The 20,519-nt window shown below is 38.0% G+C and overlaps 1 protein-coding gene across 4 annotated transcripts in view; it reads right to left on the bottom strand.

Annotated features, from left to right (window-relative positions):
- Positions 1 to 625: 625 nt before the first annotated feature.
- The window catches only part of ADGRL4 (adhesion G protein-coupled receptor L4), a 74,828-nt gene continuing 54,934 nt past the window's right edge, over positions 626 to 20,519 (bottom strand). For all 4 annotated transcript variants that reach the window (XM_082053049.1, XM_082053051.1, XM_082053050.1 and 1 more), the window contains 5 exons: positions 19,558 to 19,778; positions 19,397 to 19,463; positions 4,558 to 4,649; positions 2,802 to 2,970; positions 626 to 2,270 (listed from right to left, as the gene is read on the bottom strand). In XM_082053049.1, coding sequence (XP_081909175.1) covers positions 2,208 to 2,270; positions 2,802 to 2,970; positions 4,558 to 4,649; positions 19,397 to 19,463; positions 19,558 to 19,778 — 612 coding nt within the window. In that variant the 3' untranslated portion in view covers positions 626 to 2,207. The remainder of the gene's footprint in view (positions 2,271 to 2,801; positions 2,971 to 4,557; positions 4,650 to 19,396; positions 19,464 to 19,557; positions 19,779 to 20,519) is intronic.

The raw sequence follows: 20,519 nt of genomic DNA, 5'->3' as shown, positions 1-20,519 counted from the left end.
TTATGTCCATTGTCTCTCCTCCTCTCTCTCCGGTGGGTTGGGGCTCATGTTAGTAAGGGCTGCAAAAAATAAACCCTTTTGATTTCTCATCAGTATTTCTGTATGCATGAAAATTAAAATATCCTCTAAGTTCTAGGGCAATGAATCTAAACAATTTTTCTACTCCTTACATGCTGTATCAAAAGATGAAAACTCATCCTTGCATGTAAGGAAAACAGAGTTTCAATGAAGATGTGACCCAGAGACTGGAGAGCATGGTTTTCCTATAAAAGATGTGCTTTCATTAAGAAGACCATTGTATCCTAAACAGTTTATGATATATTTTCTTTCCAAGGAACTTTTTCAATCTCACTGAGCATGCTGAAGTCATTATATAGTTACTAGAGATGCTTTGTACAGACAGACTTACTATACATTACATTTCTGCAGGAGATTAAAGATGATGTATTAGCAGATATCCTTCTAAAAATACTCTTGTAAGTAATATGGATCTGCATCTTCCCAAACAAAGAAGAATATATACAACAGCAAAGGAAATACAGAAAACAATTCAGAGCAAATAATACAAAACCATGAGAACTTTTACCACTGTATTTATTTAAATGAAGGGAAATGTCAAAATGTGAAAGCTAAGCACTTCGGTTTATTCACATATTGTACATTCAAAGGACTGAGAATTTTTTTTTTCAGAGAAAAAAGACTAATTTTGTGGTTTCCAAAATTTCGACAAAAACATGGAATATACATAATGAAACATGTCACCGCAGTGCATACAATGAAAGGCTTGCGTATACAAAAAAAGATGTAAACCAAACAGATTTGACCATTAAAAAAAAAAAATTTCCTTTAATATAAATAAAACTCAGAGTAGTGCTTTATTTTAATAGACAGTACAACAGTGGGATTTATTAACAACAACCTATTTACAGTGCCTCACTGGTAAAAATAATGGACTTCATCTGAGATCTTAGACACTTCCTGAGAAGGCAATGTGGACTGAGAGTTGCTCAGCGCTTCACATAAGCTAGGTGCTAAAAGGGTGAAATTAAAGCATAATTTTAAAATAAGCAAGATGGCAAAGGTGGAACTGCTGATGCATCATGTTTGTGTCTTGATCCAGCAAAACTTGCACTTCAAGTACTCCCTTTGATTTCAGTAGATCTATGTATGCTCCTACAGTTAAATGTAGGGTGCTTCAAAACCTGGAGCCTCAGAGGAAGACAAAGATGCCACGAGAAAACTGTTGTAATTACAATTTTATGTGGCACGGAGGCATATGACCTTGAATTTAAATTTGTATTCTTCTGTATGGGTAATTTCTAGCACTTTATTTTAATTTGATCCTACAAGGTCTGGATTCCAAATATCTCTATCAAGTGGCAAACCTGTGAAAGCATCTCCTTCCCAGAGCCTCCAAAATCATAGTGCCAGTTTAGCAGATCTCAGTCTTTTTGTCAATTAAATAAAACAAGAACTAGATCATTTTCAAAGTATTCACAAAATAATCTTTCACTTATAAAATGGCTGTCCCAGCATTCTTGTATCAGATCTGACCTCAGCTCTTTAGATCTAAACAGTTCTCTAAAAGTTATAAAAATAAAGAATTGATTAATATACAAATATATATTTCAGTGATAAGAGAATAATATTAAACAAATTCCTTTTTTAATCTACTTTAAATTAAAATAAATGTTTTCAAAAGTCTGGGCTGAAGCAGATCTTTATCTATTGACTCTTTAATGGAACCCATTCCCTGCAGATGGCCACATACAACTTAATGTAAGAAGCTCATTACTACAAAAAGACAGTGAACATGTTTCCACTAGCAAAGCTATTCATAAAATCTGCTGTGCCAGTTGGTTTTTGGTATCTTGCTTTCAAGAAGTACAGATATTTCTAATATTAGAAGCAAACCCTAAGTAATGAAAAGTCGTGAGCTTCTTTAGAAATTTACTTCTTTCCCTGTTAATATTTGGTTTGCGAGAATCCAGTTTGGTTTGTATACTGTTTGTATACAGCATAATATAAATGGTCTGAATGAATGCACACATATGTATAAACCAGTCAGTGACTGAGTTAAAAGACATGGCTGCTCACTGGGTCATTTCATACTTTCACAATGCCACATTTTTCTGTAATATCCATGACAACATCATCTAGGTTGTTCCCTTCTTCCACTGATATGCTCATTCATGTTTTCCTTCCATTTATCGCAAGCAGCCGAAACAGCAAGGAACATTTTTGAACAATCTGTAATACTCTTCCTGAATCTGAAATAAAAATATTGAATTCAAATATTAAATAGATTTATTGATAGGTCTATAAGTTTTAAACTCATTTTGTATTATTCCTGTCACTAGATGTTTTAAGGTGAGGCTGCTTTTGACTTTAGGAGAGAATACTGAAGAATGTACCAAATCAGGTACTGAAGAATATCCCATGCTGCCAGCTGGAAAGACTGGAAGTGAGCTTAGTTGTACACATTGCTTTATTTCATCAGGTTAATGGCACTACAACTAGTTTTAAAATTAAAAAAAACCATTTTTCCGTGTTTCATAAATTGGTTTTAAACACAGCAGGAAATATGTGAGAAGGTAAAAATTGCTTAGAGATTCTGTCTCCACTGAAGGCAATAGCAAAATTTTCCTTCTTCCCTTCTCTCCGCCATCAATGGCACAAGAATTTCCTCCCTTGCCCTGTTGAAACATTTGCACCACAACTCCACTCCAGGGCTGGGCACCTGCCTGTGTAGGTACATGAGACTGCCCAAGTCAGAATCCCACAAGGAATGGGGCACTTACCTTCCTAGACAACACGCAAAGAAATATGAAGATGAACATCCCCTGGAACGCGTTGAAGATTGTGAAAAGATATGCAGTAACCACAGATCCCTGGATGACATGGAGGACCCCAAAGATCCAGGTAGCCCCAAGGAGGAATAGGAGAGCAAGAGCACCTCGGGCACAGGATCTAGAGGGAAGGAAACATTGTAAACGGCATGTGGACATGTACTATGTTCCTTCCTTCACTGTCCTGGGTGATGAATGCTGCCCAGGCAATTTTTGCACAGCTGCAAGGGCCTGGGAAGCGCAAATGCATGGGCTGCTCTTTAGGGTGTGCTGTAGCACTGCGTCATGAATCGGCTCACATAATCACTGCAGAAGAGCAAAGGAGTAAAACTGGAGGGCCTGAAAACACTGGCTTCTTTAATCTTCAGATATGTTTTCTCTGGTGTACTGCAGCACCATATGATTTGATTTAAATCTACTGTTAGTGTAATTCCCCAAGGAAAAACATATGTCTGTTATGAAGCATTCCCCCACTTTGCCTCCTCCCCCTTATCTTCCTCAAAAAAAAAAATAACCCAGAAAAATGTACAGTATGCTCTTAGGTCAGTACATGTGCATGACATCAAAGGGTTCCCAGGCTGCCTCTCAGGTTCTCTGCAGAAGACAGTGCCAGTTGTAAAACTAGACTACCTTTCTTTCTTTCATTCTTTCTCTTAAAAAAAAAAAAAAATATTGTTTTTAGAACACAAATACTCTCAAATAGTTCTTGGGTCGGCATATAGATGCTTTAAAATTATAGAAACTGATTGGCTACGATTTTTTGTTTTCCAAGATGCTGTAGAGTCCTGCTCACAGGCTTGAGCAAATTACGGCGTGTTGTCTTGAAAATGAAGCCACTGATTACTTTCTTATTCATTTTTAGCCCAGTCGTTGCAGGACTTCCTTTGAACAACAGACATTTTTAGCACTATTCCTCTGAAAATGAATAATTTTCAATTTCATTAAAACTAGCTCACCACATGAAGCCATGAAGGGTGAGGAATAAGAGAAAGTAATCAATCAAACAATTGCTAAATCCTAACTATAAATCTAGTGCAATGCATTGAAACTGCAGGAGTGTTCCTAAGCAACACAAACAGTAAGTTGTTTTCAATGTTCCCTGTAGTACACTTCAGCTTTTCCTGCACAAACGGTTTTCAAGGTCCCTATAAATCAGTTTTAAAGAGAGTGAGTTGATGGAAAAATCATAGCAGCATGCAAAGTAAAAATCCTGGAGAGAATCTCCACACCCCCCGAATGCTCCAGAAGCACAATGTCCTACTGTAGACTTTTTACAAGTAACATGAATGGCTTGATTCTCTTATCACCAAATTCCTTGTTACTTCATGGCAAATATTTTGGTTCCAATTCAGGCATAAGTTTTGAAATCTGGTTTAGCTTGCATTGAGGCTGTGGAAAGTACTTAAGAAAATAGGACAATGACTGCTTTAACCTTGCCATCAGCCTTTAACCTCTGGTTGATACAGGCCACTGGAATTTGTCATACACCTCCCACACAACCCCAGTGGCACTGTACAAGGTATTGTTCAATGGGAATAAAGATTGCAAATCTACCTCCATGGGAGGGGATAACACGGGAAAAAAAAAAAAGAGTTTATTTTTCTACAAATCTTCAAAAAATTAAACTGTTATTTTTGAATACTCCCTTTAATCTCTCGCTGTATTTAAACTTACAGAACGTAGAATTTGAATTAAATGGCAAACTTACCTTATATTTTCATAACAACTAACTTCTGGCTTTAACATTGCAGTGTGTCGAAATACTTTATAAATAATCACTCCAAAAGCCAACAAATTGACCTGGGGGGAGTGAAGAAAGGCACTTTTAGTTCAAACCAGGATGCTTCTGAATTTCTGTAACTGTTACACATTTAAATGAAACAAGTCAGGTAATGTTTCTGTGTATATGAAACCTACAGAATTCAGTGCCGGGAGGAGAAAAAAACGTACCCTTTTCTGATCCACTTCTATTAAAAAAATACAAGCCCTGTAATAAACATCGATCACACAGGGCTGTAACTCTACCTTATCTCAACAGTATCACTACCGAAAGTCTGCAAATGTTTATTGATTTTATTGGTAAATTGCTTTGATTTCCAGCTGAGATTTTTTTTTTTTTCTCTAAGTAGAGTTGTTAAAGAAAAGGGAAAGGGAAAGGGAAAGAGAAGGGGAAAGGAAAAGGGAAAGGGACAAGGAAAGGGAAAGGGAAAAGGACAAGGAAAGGGAAAGGACTCCTCGTCCCCATGGAGTTTTTTAATTGTACTATATCACGTGGATCTTGACAAAATGTGTGTCTTTTGTTGCTGAATAACATTAATACCATCATATGTTCTAAGATCTTTGGGGTATGAAAACTTCAAAATGGCATATAAAAAGTTTGAGGTTTACACAAAGAATTTTTAAGAAACTAACTTTGGTTGAAAGGCTCCATGCTGGGTATTCTCTCTTATATTTTGTGTTTGTTTCATAGGTGAATAATTTCAGTGTGTTTTTCTCCTGACTTCGTTATAATGGCATTGCTTTGAGTTTGAAACAGAAAAAAGCAACTATGAGAAGCACTTTTGCAAATGATGCTCAATTGGGGTTCTGAACCTCTGTTTGCTCAGCTAGGCTTCACTGATCTTTCATTTAAATTTATACAGCATTCCTTTAACAATGTGGATGGGTTTGCTTTCTTGCGTTTAAAAAAAATTCTTATCTTGCTTTGCAACATTTAACATCAGAATCTATTAAAAATGTTAGTAAATGGACAAAATTTTAGCTGGATGTCATCCAGATACTATTTGTAGATCTTCAGCTGTAATCTCTTTGTTGGCTCCTGTGGGCTTCCAGCTGTAGACTGAAAAGAATTAATGTCTTCCCCAACTTGTTTCTCCAGATGACTGTGTGGTTTTCCTCCCTCCTTCTTTTTCTTTAAAAAAAAATTATCCGAAATGAAAACAAAAGGCTGCTGTAGGAACACAGCATCACTTTAAAAAGAATCACTTGCATTTGTTAACACTTTTTATGCATGTCCTTAGAAGATTTTTGTTATGTCAAGGGGGGGGAGTATCTGATATTAAATGCAGGCTCGGCTTTAATTAGCTGCATGCTCATACTTTAATACAGCATGATGTATTTACAATTTGATAAGACAGGAGATAGAGCTGATTAGCAGTTTAGGGAATTAATCCTTCACTGAATACCTTGTACTTGCACTGTTCGTGAGAGCTATTCTGAAGCTCCTTATATTTAAAATTGTAATCTATAATATCTCCTAAACCAGCAATTTTTCAAAGTTAATTATAAGTCAGTCAGCAATTGTGGGTAATTATATGCAGACTTACTTTTTATCTTATATTTGTTGTTGAATAATATCTCAACTAACTTGGTGCGCACACTCTAATCTGCATAACCCACCTAATGTATTTATTAATCTGAAAAAGGTAGGGTGAAAAGTGATCAAAGTTCCATGATCATGGAGAACACACACCGCTACTTCTTCAGAAACCGCTATCAATATCGCAGCAGAAACCACATGACCAACCTTCTCTCTGCTGACCTGTCACCAAGAGCCCTGATGTCAATGAGAGCCTTCCTATTGCCATTAATATGTTCTGTAAGAAGCTCTGGAGCCAAACCCCCTTATCCTTTGGCCATAGAAACCATCTGCAGACCCGGAGAGCTTTTGCTGAGCAAGGATGGGGCTGATGTGGGGCCTCGTGGCAGCAGACTTCATTTCTCTCTGTCCCAGTGGGGCTCCTTTACACAAATACTATTTACAATGTCTGTTGCACAGGATAATAGGATTTGGCCCTCTGCATTAAAGTAATACCCATTAAGTATGATCTTTTCATTCATCAGTCCGTTCCAATGGGAATAATCTGTACGTATTGGGGGAACAGGAGAGGTTAACACCGGCTTCTCAGAGTCAGCTGCCAGAACACAATTATTGTACAATACATCTCAGGTAGCCTCGCAAGAGGTAATGTTACAGGGTAATGAGGGGGAGCTTAACTTCTGAAATACCCAGTCATTTCCAAGATATATTAAAGTCTTAAGTTGTTTTTTGCCCCATTTTGAAACACTTCATTAATAAAAAGTACCTATAGCAAAGTGTACAGACTGCCTTTACACAATGTTCAGTATCTCAAAACAGTAGCTTTTGCACAACATAGTTTTTTGGGTTTTTTTCCTTTGTTCCTTCCTTAGTTAGAGGCCTCTGGAACTGCATTTGGTCCTTTGAGGGACAAAATAGGCAACAACAAAGTAGTTGTAACTGTCTCATGACACAGAAATGCAACAAAACTTAAGGGAAAACAATAACATGGACTCATGGGTAAATCCAGGAGAAATCACTAGTTAATGTCAATAATGTGTCATGTGTGACCTTTAGAGAAAACTGGTAATGTAACAGGTATCCTAAACTTTATATATTGTACTTCAAACTGATACTCTGTATATTCTTTGCTATGAACATACCAGTAGCCTCAGCTATTTCTAGGAAATGTAAAGTAAAAAGTTCACATTGGGCAGTTGGACTGAGTAGCAATACTGAAAAGATGGACTCAATGAGGACTGATATCCCCAAAGACCCATACATATTTCAACAAATGGGATGGGAAATCAAATCACCCAAAATACCCAGTCAAAGATACAACCATTTAATACATTTGAATTTGTATCCAAACCCAAACTTCTAAGGAGCATAAATGTAGGTAGTAGGCTGTAAAAGTCATCCAGAACATAGACAGGCAAAGGAATTCTGGACCCCCAAATCTTCCAGCTGAGATAAATTTGAGAGACATCTGCATGAGACACTGAAACATCTAAAAATGCTTCAGCTGCTACTTATAGCCAAATATTGTGTTTTATACTTCAGTTGTAATCGCATGTTTTCATTTTTGTAATTAAAGCACAATCTTCAGATCTTGTTGAATAAACCTCTGATGACATTATAATTAATGCTGCCTTAAGGTGACAGGCAAGGTGAATGAGAATGAAATGGCAAACATAAGGCACGGTGTCTCCGGAGAGGCAGCACGCTGGAGCAGAGCAAGATGTGCAGGCAGCTGTGACAACACACTCAGACCAGGCTTTGCACAGGCCGGGGAAGGACCAGCCTGGGGACAGCTGCTGCCACTCGCCGGCTTTGGGGAGAAGTTACCTGTATAATGAGCAGAGCTACTCCGCGGCTTTGGGCAAACCCAAAGCGTGAAATGTTGTGGCATGGCCACAGTTCTGTCAAGTGAATAACGACATACAGTGTGACACGGTAAGTTCATGTGCCTTTGTTTTCAGTGTTATTACACGGCTGAGCAGTCAGAGAAACTGCTGCATGTCCTGAGAGGGGCTTCTCGGCAAGTCTAATAGGCTAAAGGGAAATTGCACTGATTCCAAGCCCAGACCTGAAGTTTTTTTTGTACTTAACAAACTGCTCCAAACTGCTATTGTGCAAACAGGACGCTCAGTGCTTGCTATTTCACAACAGAAACCTCTGACTTTCCCCCTGTAACCCCAATTCTGAGACATGCTGAGCATCCTCAGCCCCACTCCCCAAGTGCAAATCAGCTTTCACTCAGGATGATCAGGTGAACTACAGGATTAACAAGCTTTTTTTAAAGTGGTTAATCAAAGACAAGAGCTGCTATAGGAACAGCCTCTGCTCATAGCATCTTCAGGGAATCATTTCTCAAAGATATTTGTAGAAGTATTTTTAACTTTCTTAAATTCTATAAATGTTGTGTTATATTTATGAGGAAATGGTAGGAAGCTTAAAATAGTTTACGTGAAACAGCCATTAAATAAGGGGAGTTATAAGGATCCCATGAAATCAGGGTCTTGTAGATACGGGCAGCTACATTTATGTATCTGTATGACCCAGGATAATCTCCAAGGAGTCACAAATCTGGATGAGCTAGGACTGATTGTACACCTGCGAGTTTAAAGGGAGGACGGGAAATGTTTGGTACATCTCTCTTGGGAGATCACCTGAGTGAAGGGTCATGAGGATTTAGGACTTTGGAGTGACTTCTGGCTCCACTAAACCAACAGCAGAACTCTGTTAAACGCCATGTTCACAGCTGTGACATTGGTGGGTAAGGTAAAGCAGGCACGCAAGGAATTGTTCAGAACCATCTGGAGCGGTACAAGTCCTCAGATCAGATCTGACCCACAGCCACAGCATTGGTCAGGAAAATTTTCTCTTGCAAAGAAATTCACAGGCGAGAAAGACCAATTGAAAATTCAAAGAAATTTCCTGGTGCTTTCCTAATCATCTTGTCAACAATAAGGAGGTTTTGCCAAAGGAATTAGCCTGGGGAGTTCTGTTCAATCAATCACATGTATTTTAGGATAGGATGGGAAAAGTTGTATGCGGTGTTAACCTATCCACACCTAGAGCTAGCATGGCTCTGTAAATCTGTTTGCAGATGTGTCCCTCCCTCTGTCTCATTACTACCATGGCTAACTGAATGGAGTTCTGCACAGGCTTCTGTAACGAAGGGAAACTGCCCAACAGTGGGCTTGGGTAGTGCAAGATGCTGCTGCTTTGGCTTCTACTAGCAGTTCTGGACCACCACAGCAGAATTTCACCCATCCACAGTTTGTAGAAAAAAATATTAGAGTTGTATACGTATCAAGACATAATATTTTTTTTGTTTCTTTTTTTCTAAAATGAGGATCCAGAAGAACACAGAAAAACAATCTCATCTATTATCTAAACAAATTACAAACATCCCTGTTGATTACTAACTGTATTTTGCAAGCTAAATAATAATATAAAAATGAGCACATAGGTCCTAAAATGCTAAATGTTCCAAGCTGTTGAAGTTCTGCTAATAGCACATTGCTTAGCAACTGCTGTATTTAAAATAGGTCCTTAATTCCACTTTTAAATGTACATATTTTACATACTGGAAGACTAACATAATGTTCTATCCTCAAGTAAATATGATGTTAGTGCTTTGCACTGCATGAAACACTCTGTGTAGGTACAGAATGATAGTTATTTTTAGTTGAGCACTGAATGGTATGAAATACACTAAATTTAATAAAGCATGCAAAGCATCTGCCTGCAAATAAAAATATTTGCACTCGTGTTGAAGAGTTGTAGTTTCTTTCATAATTAATTACAATTAAATTATAAGATACTGAGTGAAGTGATATCTCATCATTTTGCCCCATCAAGGTAGCTGACAGCTGCCAAATTCGGCAACTAAGAAATCTTCTTTTCCTTCCTCCTCCCCACTATTTTTCTAAGCAACACAAAAGAGCACTTGAAAGCTCAGAGGGAAATGGTCCATGTTGCATAGTGGTGGCTCAGGTAGCACCTGGATATCTGGTAAAATGAAACAGATTGGGACGAGAAACATTCAAGAAAATGTTGTCCAACTTTTTTTTTTTGTTGAAAAACGTCAGTTCATTAGCACTAGAAGACATTTACTGTTTAAGACTCTACTTTCACAGGCAATGCTTCCTGACCAGGATAGCTTTTCTGATTAAAACCAGAAAGGACACTCCTGAACAATGAAAATCCCTGTGAACAGGGCATTTATTCAGGATGTTGAAGACAAAGGCACAATTTTCTGCTGTACTTAATATTCAGACTAGGCTATGACCCTTAGTTTCTGCAGCCTCCGTACCAAATATTCACTGCTATTGCTCTGTCAGCCCTGCTGGATCTATTCCATGCCATATAAATAATTAAATATTCACTGGAGGGAGCAGGGAGACCTGGATCTCCCTCATCCCCCTGTTCCCCATCCAAGACAATCTGAAGACAGTTCTTTTTTTAACAGTGGAGTAATTGCTTAACGTGAGGCTGAGTTTTTGAAACTATTTCCTATACACATGTATTTATAGAATGAAAAAGGAATTAGTAATTTCATCTATGATATCTTTGTGTAAAAGATACACTGCAGCCTTTCAAAAGTTATTAAAACACTTTAAATACCAGCCTTTAAAGGCTCTCTAGTGTCACAAAGAAGAGAAGGTATAAGAAAGAGGCAGCTAATTCTAAAGATTCAGACACACGAGTTCTGATTCAGTCTGAGGACTTTACATTCAAACTTCAAAAATGAACCCCCCAAATCATTCCCTTTTCCTTTCTTAGTCTCTGTCTCAATAATTGATGAAACCATCTATATGCTGATGTCAGATCTCACAAAAAAAGAATGAGAAAATTTCTCCTGCTGCTCTCTTAGGCATATACTTGAATTTTTTACATATATCATATTGAATTTGGCTTTTTCAAAGAATGTCTGAAGTTCAGAGCAGCTGTATCTGTATCAGTCTTTACAATGACCCTCATTATGAGTGTTTGAATTAATGAGCTTGTGATGGTCTGAATTCTGCCACAGAGAGCAATACATTTCTGTCTCTCTGGCTGGATGTCTAATGGCTGGGTAAAATGACAACATTCAGTAGGTCATCGTTATTTCAGTCAGAGGAGAACGGAACTAAGCTATTAACAATACAACAGTTTAAGCTTCAAAATGAAAATGTATGCCATATTAATTGCATAAAATTGGACACAAGCTGGCAGTCAAACAGTCTGGGTTTGTCTCCTGACTGATTTATCTCATGATTGTGTCCCCAGTGAATATACCTTCTCGAATGCTTTAGGTATACAACAGCAGTCTTATCTAGGAGTAGAAAATGTAACAAAAACATTAGGAAAAGCCCTTTAGGCTCTATTTTGGGGAAATACTTTCAATAATACAGTAACAGAATTTTATGTTTCTAAGATTTTAATATTTTCACTTGTTTTAAAGGGTAAAATATAGCTAAATGAGTTTATTTCAAACCCCGTCTCAGGAAATACATAATTTTCACATAGGGTTGCTCTTTGTGTATGGATACTTCAAAGATGATTTTTTTACATACCTCAAGCTGAAGATTTGGACTCAATTAAATGTTTCCTTTATATTTTTAGAACAATTACACCAAGCTGCAAATGAATAAATATATGGACGGGGTTTCTCTATTTCTCATCAGCATAAACAGTTTCCCAGCCTTCTGGATGCAATGTTTTTTCTTATTGGATTGCAAATCTAAACACATACTAACCTAGACATTTTTATTTCACCTCAGTTCTGCAGCCAAGGTCAGGAGGGATGAACCAATAGAGCTGTACCTGACCTCAGCCATAAATGCTAGCCCAGCTAGATCTGGTGATGGGAATGGGGTCTGTCTTCGTTGCTATGTAATTAATTACGAGATTTACTGATCTCTTTTTCCAAGAAGCTTTTGAGAAGGCATATTTACTTGGGAGTTGTTAATGACATAAATCAGGTGGTTTAATGAACTGATTACAACTGCATCAAAGACTTCAGACTACATGTTACCCCTGTCCTATGCTTTCTTCGCACAAATGCAAAACTGTCTGAGGCTGCTTCTGGACCATTATATAGGAGCCCTGCAGAATTATTCTTACCTGGCACAGAGGAGCAAAATAGTTGTATATTACCTTTTAGCATAACCAGCTTCAGTGAATGGATGAGCTACCAGGAGGGAGGCAGCATGAGAAGCACGACTGGGATGTTGGGTCTGACAACAGGCTATATTTGCCACTTTGGAGGTATGAATAGCAGGCAGAAAGCTGTCTGTGCCTTCCACAGTTTGCCAAATCCTCTAAGGGATTTGGGCCTTTGCTTTTATAAATATTCACCATTCTGCTGCAGATGTGGTCACAAAATCCTACGCTGTGGCATATGCAGTTCTGTCAATGACCCAATGAAATTTCCAAGCAGAGTATTCACATGTAATTACTACTGGAAATTTAAATTTGCTTCTCTAAAGGCCTGCAAGTGATTAATCAAAGGGTCAGTAAAATAGTGGAAGGAAATGTGATTTTAGTGAGAAAATATGTAGTGTGGATGTAGTCATTATGGAATTACTAAATCCAAAAGATATCATCAGTCTCTGTTTACTATCTAAATCAAACCCACAGTGTCCTTTCAACGAACAATTTAGGGTAAGCATATGTGTTTATAGTAATTGAGCTTATAGCAAACCAATGTAAAGAGTCACAAGAACATCTAAAACAAATATATATATATAAACCTGATTCAGATAGGTGTGTGGCTTTCTTGACAAAAAAATCCACTGAAGCTTAATATACATGGATCTATTAAAATGGTGGGCGCAATTTATCTTGCTAGAAAATAAGGATGCCCGGGACATTGACCTGCACGGAGCTGTGGGACGTGTCCGGAAATTTGCAGAGCCAGCTGGCACCTGCGGGTGCTCTTCCCCCTCCCCTGGGCATCCACCTGTACTCCCCCACCTGCCGTTTCTGCTTGCTTCACTCTGGATGACAGAGAACACACGTGACTTTTCAAGCCTAATGTCCTTTCAGTGGATCTGACGGAGAAAGTCTTTCTTCTAACACTACTAGCTAAGTGTTTGGTGTGTGGTTTTTGTTGTTGTTGTTGGGGTTTTTTTTTAAACAAATAACTTTTATATGGAACATCCTTCAAGGATCCTTGAGTCTTATGTGATGAGTTTGTTCCTACGCAACAACATAAGAGCAAATAATTTCCATTTTTGAGACTAATGGCCACAGCCTCTTTTTCCAAGTATTTCCAGGGGCTTCAGAACAGGGACTTCTATGACAGAGGACAGTAAGCAAAAACCTTAATTTCACATGAAAGCCCTGGTCTTGCTGAGAAAATGCATCTATTGGGTATGCCAGTATGGAAGCTGTGGCTTGGAGATTAAAGCGGGTCCTGTCCACTGAACACGGCAAGTGCTACTCTGACTCAGTGATTATTTAGCACAGCGGGTATTGTTGTTGCTGAACAACACTGTGGTTTGAACTAATCTGTTTCCACCAAAGCTGCAGACTCAGTCTTTAACGCCACTATGTAATTAATTATCTCCACTTTATCCACAATGGCATAAGAAATGCAATGGAGACACCCTTAACTGGAGCCACAGAGGAGCTAATGAAAAGGGGACTATTATTCTTTCATAAAGAATAATAAAGCCATTGCTAGTCCTTGTAGGAAATTTATTTCCACTAAAAAGGCAGACTGAGGAACAAGATTAGATATAAAAAATGTTTAAAACAGCTATTTTCTGAAAAAATGTACACTAAATGGTACAGAGTATGCTCTTCTCATCTATCTAAGAAACATAACTGGGCATTTATCACAAATAACCCTTTGGGGAAAAAAAGAAAAAGAAAAAAAAACACACAAGAAACCCAAACCCACATACACAGGATTTTCCAAAGCATAAATATTCACTAAAAAATGTAAGATGGTGATACAGTTTGTTTTGATGGAGATCAGAGGTAAAAAAATATTTCTATAGTACTCCTTGGAATATCAAGAAATATCAAGAATAACGAACATGATCCACTTCACTGAAGAACAGGAATAATAATGTGAAGAAGCCTGAAGAGGTAGTATACCTGATTACACCAGTGTGGTGTGATTGACTTCAAAGGGTATTGTGCTTTTTCGAGCAATGGGCTATCAGATCATGCTTAATATTGAAGTTGGGGAAAACGTATAACTTTAAACTCTTTGAATATTTGCTTTTCTACAAGAAAGATGTGCAGTTTGAATTGCCTAGATTAGAGTTTTAAGTACATGGAATTTGTGAGTATATGAGAAAATACCAGAGCAATGGATTTGCCAGGAAATTTTTCTGCATTGATTGCAGCAGTAATACTAATCCTGAATCAACCTAAATGCACATAACTGAATAAGTATTAGGGCTGTCCAATAAGATATGATGAATGCACTGTTCCATTAATTTTACCTTTTTTGTTGAATAAATTATTTGACAAATAATGGTAAAATTCATCAAATAAATTATCTGATGAATATATTTTTAAGTAATTGACTAGCTCTAATGAATATGCAGGCAGCACCTTAATGAAAAGCATTACTCTACTGTTAGCCTGCTTTCATCACTCATATGTCACTTTTTTGTATTTTGCAAGTGCAATCTGTATATTTTATTCATTTACCCATTCATTTATACATGGGAAGTTCAAAACAGTATGGTTAATCAATCACTGCAATTCTTAGAATATTTTTGCTTTACATTTGATTATTCATTACATTTACTATATGCAGGAATGCTTAATAAAAATAACTTTGGTTCTTGGGAGAGGTATCCTCAGAAAAGCCTTCTTGGCTTGTATGTTCCAAATCAAGTTTACAAGAATGCTCTGAAAATTGCAGGGTCCATTTATAAGATATTTTTGTAGTGCAAACACTACAATTACCAATTATTTGGAAAAATCAGAGCTTGCCAGACACCTTCAAGGTCTCTGATAACACACATTAGAGAAGTAAAACAAGGAAGAGTGTAGAGGAGCCACCTCCTCACTGCACAGCGCTAGGATGTTTGGATAAAAGCCACAGAGAGGATTATTTGGATGATGTTCAATTTTGGAAATATTCCAATCTCAAAAAGCATGACTGCATTTTGTTATTACAGAGGTGATCTCAAAAAATGATAATGATAGATTAATACTGTTAAACAGTAATTGCACCTGTTAATGTTACAACATGTCACACTACTGAGTCCCGGTTCCTCACAGATGTATGCCCATTTATTGTGCCAGTGACAGTGGGTACAAGAGTCAAGCCTGCCTGACTCCATCAATACTGCAAAGGTGCAAATCACGGTATCATGGGTGACTTTGAACTTCCTGCATGAAGCTCAACTGAACAGATTTAATAGGAGAAGGTTGTGGGAGACAGATATGTTATTACAGAGGAGTTGCCTATAGCTGCACTTGGAGTAGCAGTGATTCTCTTCCAAATTTTCCTTTTAATGGCTTTTAGACTTTCATAAGTATAGCATTAAAAGTCTTTGCCCAACCCTTTCAAATGACATTTCATTTCTTCTTCTGGTTTGACAACTAACCTAGAGCTGTCCCTCACAGTAGGTACAAGTGGAGGGACTTATCCTGCATTCCCAGACTTTAAAAGATGAAGTTTCCAGCAACATGGGTGATGCAGAATAAAGTTCTTAGACAGGCTTGCTCTCACTCAATGGAAAGTGAGCTGTCGTGCCAGAGGTGAGGGAAGCCACGTAGAAGTCCTCCACAATGGGAAGGAGTTTGTGCCTGGCTGACATTATATGCTTATCAAAACTGCAGCTGCATTACCCTGTAGACAAACGGTTATTTCTATTCTACGCACTTCTTATTACAGGGAGGTTATTATTGTAAGAGTGTATTACAAAAGAAAAGAAAATGTTCTGGGATTTTTTTTTTCATTTTCATACCTTTTATCTCTGGAGCTTATATTTGTATTTGCCTCAATCAGGCATGGGTTGTGGTGTGTGTGAATGTTTGTCCCTTAAAGCTTGTGATAAACTCACTTTTCTATTAAAAAGTTTAAATACTTGTTATAAATAATTTCTCCATAGTTGTATGCTTTGATCTAATCTACTGCATAGTTTTAGCTAAAATGGTTGTGGTTCTAAAGATTACAAATATTAGGAGGAAGAAATAAGTTGTAGAAATTATCTTCAGCTTGCAGCTTGCTTTACAAAGGTTTAAAATGCCATTTCTTTCGTAACTTCATCTAAAGAGCTTCTGACCCATTCCTTTTCATGTACAGTCACCAATCTAATAATATTAATAGTAATAATAACAATTTTTAGATGGGATCAATAAGGCCAGTGCTTTACACTTAAGAATTCTAACAGAACCTTAATATTAATAAGCAAACACCTTCAGAAGTAGTGTTACTGCTTAGGCATTCAGAGAACTTTTTCGTTCTCCTGATAAGCACTTGAGCTCCCTTGTGCTTCAGTATTACTGCAGATTTAAAGCCTAAGGATGTGTTTGAAATAATGTGCAGAAAATCCATTGATACAGAACCGGTTCTGTTCTTCATCATTTACACACTGTCTCAAAGGTACAGTACAGTATAATCCAAACCACAAATCTCCTGAGCTCCCATTCACAGAAACTGAAAGCACCATTTGGGTACCTGGGCATTTGTGCTGACAATGAGTTTAATGTTTTTGTGCAAGAATCAGATTTGTGGTGAGTAGTTTTCCAGAGGTTTTCTATCCAAACCCTCCAGGCTATCCTGGAAAACCTGCAAACTAAATGCTCTTAGTGGACGAGGCTCCAGATTAAAACTAAGCTTGAAGCTACAGATTTTGCAGCTTTCTATATGAGGGTTGTGGTGCTCTAACTGGCTACCCCAGAACAAAAACAACTTATTATTTTCATAGTCCTTAATTAGATTATTTTATTTTTTTTTTCTTTAATAATTGTGGGCAGAATGGGAATCTCAGAAAGAGATGGGCTTCGGCCACTACTTTGGAAAGAGTTTAATCTTTATTATGGTGGTGCCCAGGCAGTATGCTGAACAGGAAGACTGGACAATGGAAACAAAATTAGCATCACCAATATGCCTTCCACAGACCAGACATATAGCATCAACTTCATCTTCTGGAGTCAGTACCTATTTTCATAAAGTTTTTCATATTTTTCTTAGACAATAACCTGGATTGGGTGTGAGCAAATTAGCTCACTCCCTGCACTCTTTGAAAACATCCCTTTTAGAGTTCAGCCTTCAATTTGCTATCACCCTATCAAAATAAGCTGTCTAAATGCTCAAAAAAATCACACAGCAGATGAAGCAGCTTGCTGAAGGGGAGTTGCCTTTCCTCCCAGGTCTAGTAGTGCACAATTGTGAAGAGACAAAGGTATGCAAATACTGTGAAAACAAGCTATGACAAAATACTTCCATAACATAAACTAAAACAGTAAAACAACCACAGGTCTATTTACTGTCCAGCTATAGCTCTGTGTGTGGCTTTATTTAATCAAGAGAGTGGGGGAAAAAAAATAAAATAAATTATCTGGCTGCTCTCCTCATCCATAGGAGAACTGCATTGGTGCACAGGGCCTGTATCAACTTCCACCACTTCCCTTTTTTCTTTTAATTTGCGGGGATTGCTGGAACATCTCGAGTGCTCAAAGGGACTTCAGAGCTCAGCTTGCTGGCCAGCTAGACCGATACTAAAGCCACTGCAGACCTGCTCTGCCTCTGTGCTGTGTACCTAACAGCCCTCATCAGGCACAGCTCAGCTGGGGCTGAAAACAAGGTTACAGATGCATACATTTTGGGCGTTTCGTGTATTTTGATAGTGCAGTTTTTCTGTACTGTCAGTGCAGTGATACATCACTGCCCATAAATCTTCACCTGAAGGCAGGTGAGGAACAGGAATGAGAGCAACAACAAAACAATCCCAACCTTGCTGCCTTCACGGAAGACACTAGGTCCAAAGAGGAAACAGGAAATCATCAACTTAAACCTGGGAATTGTAAGAATTTCCTCGTAAAGGACAGTCTCTCCCCATTATTCTGTTTTATCGTGGTAACCTGTTGGTCGCCGGGGCCATCTGACTCCAGAAGCACTGAGCCAAGGAAGGTTCTGGTGCCTTGTCTCTCTGCAAGTCTGCTGTGCTCAGCAGGAGGGTGAGAAGGGGGGCATCCTCCTGCAGCTACATCTGGCAGGTTGCTCCCAGTCTGTACCAAATCCACAGCAGGAATTTGGGGTGGAAATTGACCAGAATCATACCTGATACTTTATTGAGCTTTGAAATGGCTAATGCATTGAAACAAAACTGCTCTGCTCTCATCTTCTTTGTGTTAGGCACTGCCACTTCTTCCTTTTTACAAATCTTCGCGTTTATCACCAAATAGCTTAAAAAGCAACAAAGGGTTAGAACTGACTTGACCACAGATGTCACAGGGCCTCACCACTGTACCTTCTCCTCCTGTTAGCTCCAACTATTGCCAGATCACTGTCAACCCAGTCATACACAATATTGCCCCATTACAGTTGGAATGGTTTGTTAAACTTCACAGCACTTAGAAACGCTCCCAAGGCACCAAAAATATCTCGATTCAGAACTGAACACATAATACCTGCAAAATTTGCAGGTTTGAAACCACTTCCAATAAGAATTAAAAAGGCCCTCTTCACAGCTGAAATAGGGCTATCAATACTTGACTTGTCTGCTCATGTGAAATAGCGGGTTCTTTTCTCTGACGTCGCAATTTAGTTTAAAATAGCTTTGATGATGACAGGGTACACACGGGTAATAAAACCGTAAAGATGACAGTCTAATCTTACAAAGATGACTGATCACTGATAAGAGATTAAGTCACACAACATTTGAAAAACCAGAGTATCTGCCTGATAGGATAGTGTCTGTGTACATCTCCTGCTGAGCCATGCCAAGATGCCAACAACATACAAAGATGCTGCTTCTTAAAAAACAGAAATGCTTCACAGAACTTCTCAAACCATTGGGTTAAAAGAAAGAGAGTAAAAAAAAAAAAAAGATCCTATCTTATACTGATTTTTTTTTTAAACATTCATTTTTCACGCTAGTGAAGTATTTAGATGTACAGCACATAAGTAATTTAGAGACACTATAAAAAGGTCTAAATTAACCAATTCTGCCCTATAATTAGCACTCACAGCTATGCTGGCAATGGGTGGGTGATTATTAAACACCTTTTATTATCGGTTTTATGTACTACGATAAAAAATGAAAATTATACTTACAAGAATTATTAGACATGCTGGTCCTATAAAACTCCATATAAAGTTATTCTTTGTGCTGAGCCAACATCTGAAAAGTAAACAGCAGAAAATGCCTTGAAACATGTTATTGTGACTACTGAGTTCTTATGTATGTTGATTTGGACACAGAAACAGCGACTTACACTTCTGTGGTGCCATAGTACTTGTATCCCAGAGCAGCGGAGATTCCAACAACAACGGCTGGACTGACGTAGCCAAACACATAGAAATTCTTGTGCAAGAAACCCTTGTTGTAGATGACTCCCACAACTATAAGGTAGAGGTGAATACCTTCAATGCACATCCACGCAAAAGCAGCTAGGAGGAAATAATGGAGTAATCCAGCAGTAATTGAACAGAAGAGCTAGAAATTCAATCAGAGAAAGCAAGAGTCATAATTCTATTAATATGTCTGTGTTAATATAACAGCAGATGCACAGCAACCTAGCAACTCTAAAGTGGTGATTCAGCAACCCAGATGTAGTGCTGATTGACAAGAACTTGGCCTATACCCACAAGCACACTTGTTCACTAGTGTTTTCTGTAGCAACTGCTAATATAAAGGGTCTACATTCAACTTTTCAAATTGATGAACATCTCCCCAGAAAAACTGCATAAATACATTTATAAGTTTGATCCCACAGTTACAGCTCAATAGTCTTTCCTTATCTAGACAAAGTTTGTTTTTATGATTCTGAAAGAAATGTAATGAGGCATCACAAGGTATTATTTCTGAAATAACTTTTTTTACTACATAGTGTTTGTACTATTGTATTTATATTCAGCTATTTATAGTAGGGTTTTTTTGATAATTCATGCATAATTTAATTTCCTAAAATGCATCCAAGATGCAAGAGTCAACAGCCCAACTTGTATGAAAAGCAACAGGGACAGGTCAAGACCTCACAAGCAGAAGGGGCAGGGGTCCTGCAGCCAACAGCATGATATCTTAAACTCCAGCCTGGGACTGCAGCTCTGGTCTGGCTTTCAGGGAAAACGGTCACACAGAGAGCCACCAATGGGGCTTTGCACAGCATCCAGCTGGATGTGAAAAGCAAAAATGCTGAACACATTGAGACACAGACTTGGTTATGGTGACAAAGTT

This window comes from Streptopelia decaocto (genome assembly GCF_964273445.1).
Source record: "Streptopelia decaocto genome assembly, chromosome: 5".
Classification (NCBI taxonomy): Eukaryota; Metazoa; Chordata; class Aves; order Columbiformes; family Columbidae; genus Streptopelia; species Streptopelia decaocto.
The sequence above is the reverse complement of the archived record's forward strand: the minus strand, read 5'-3'. Positions and strand labels throughout refer to the sequence as shown.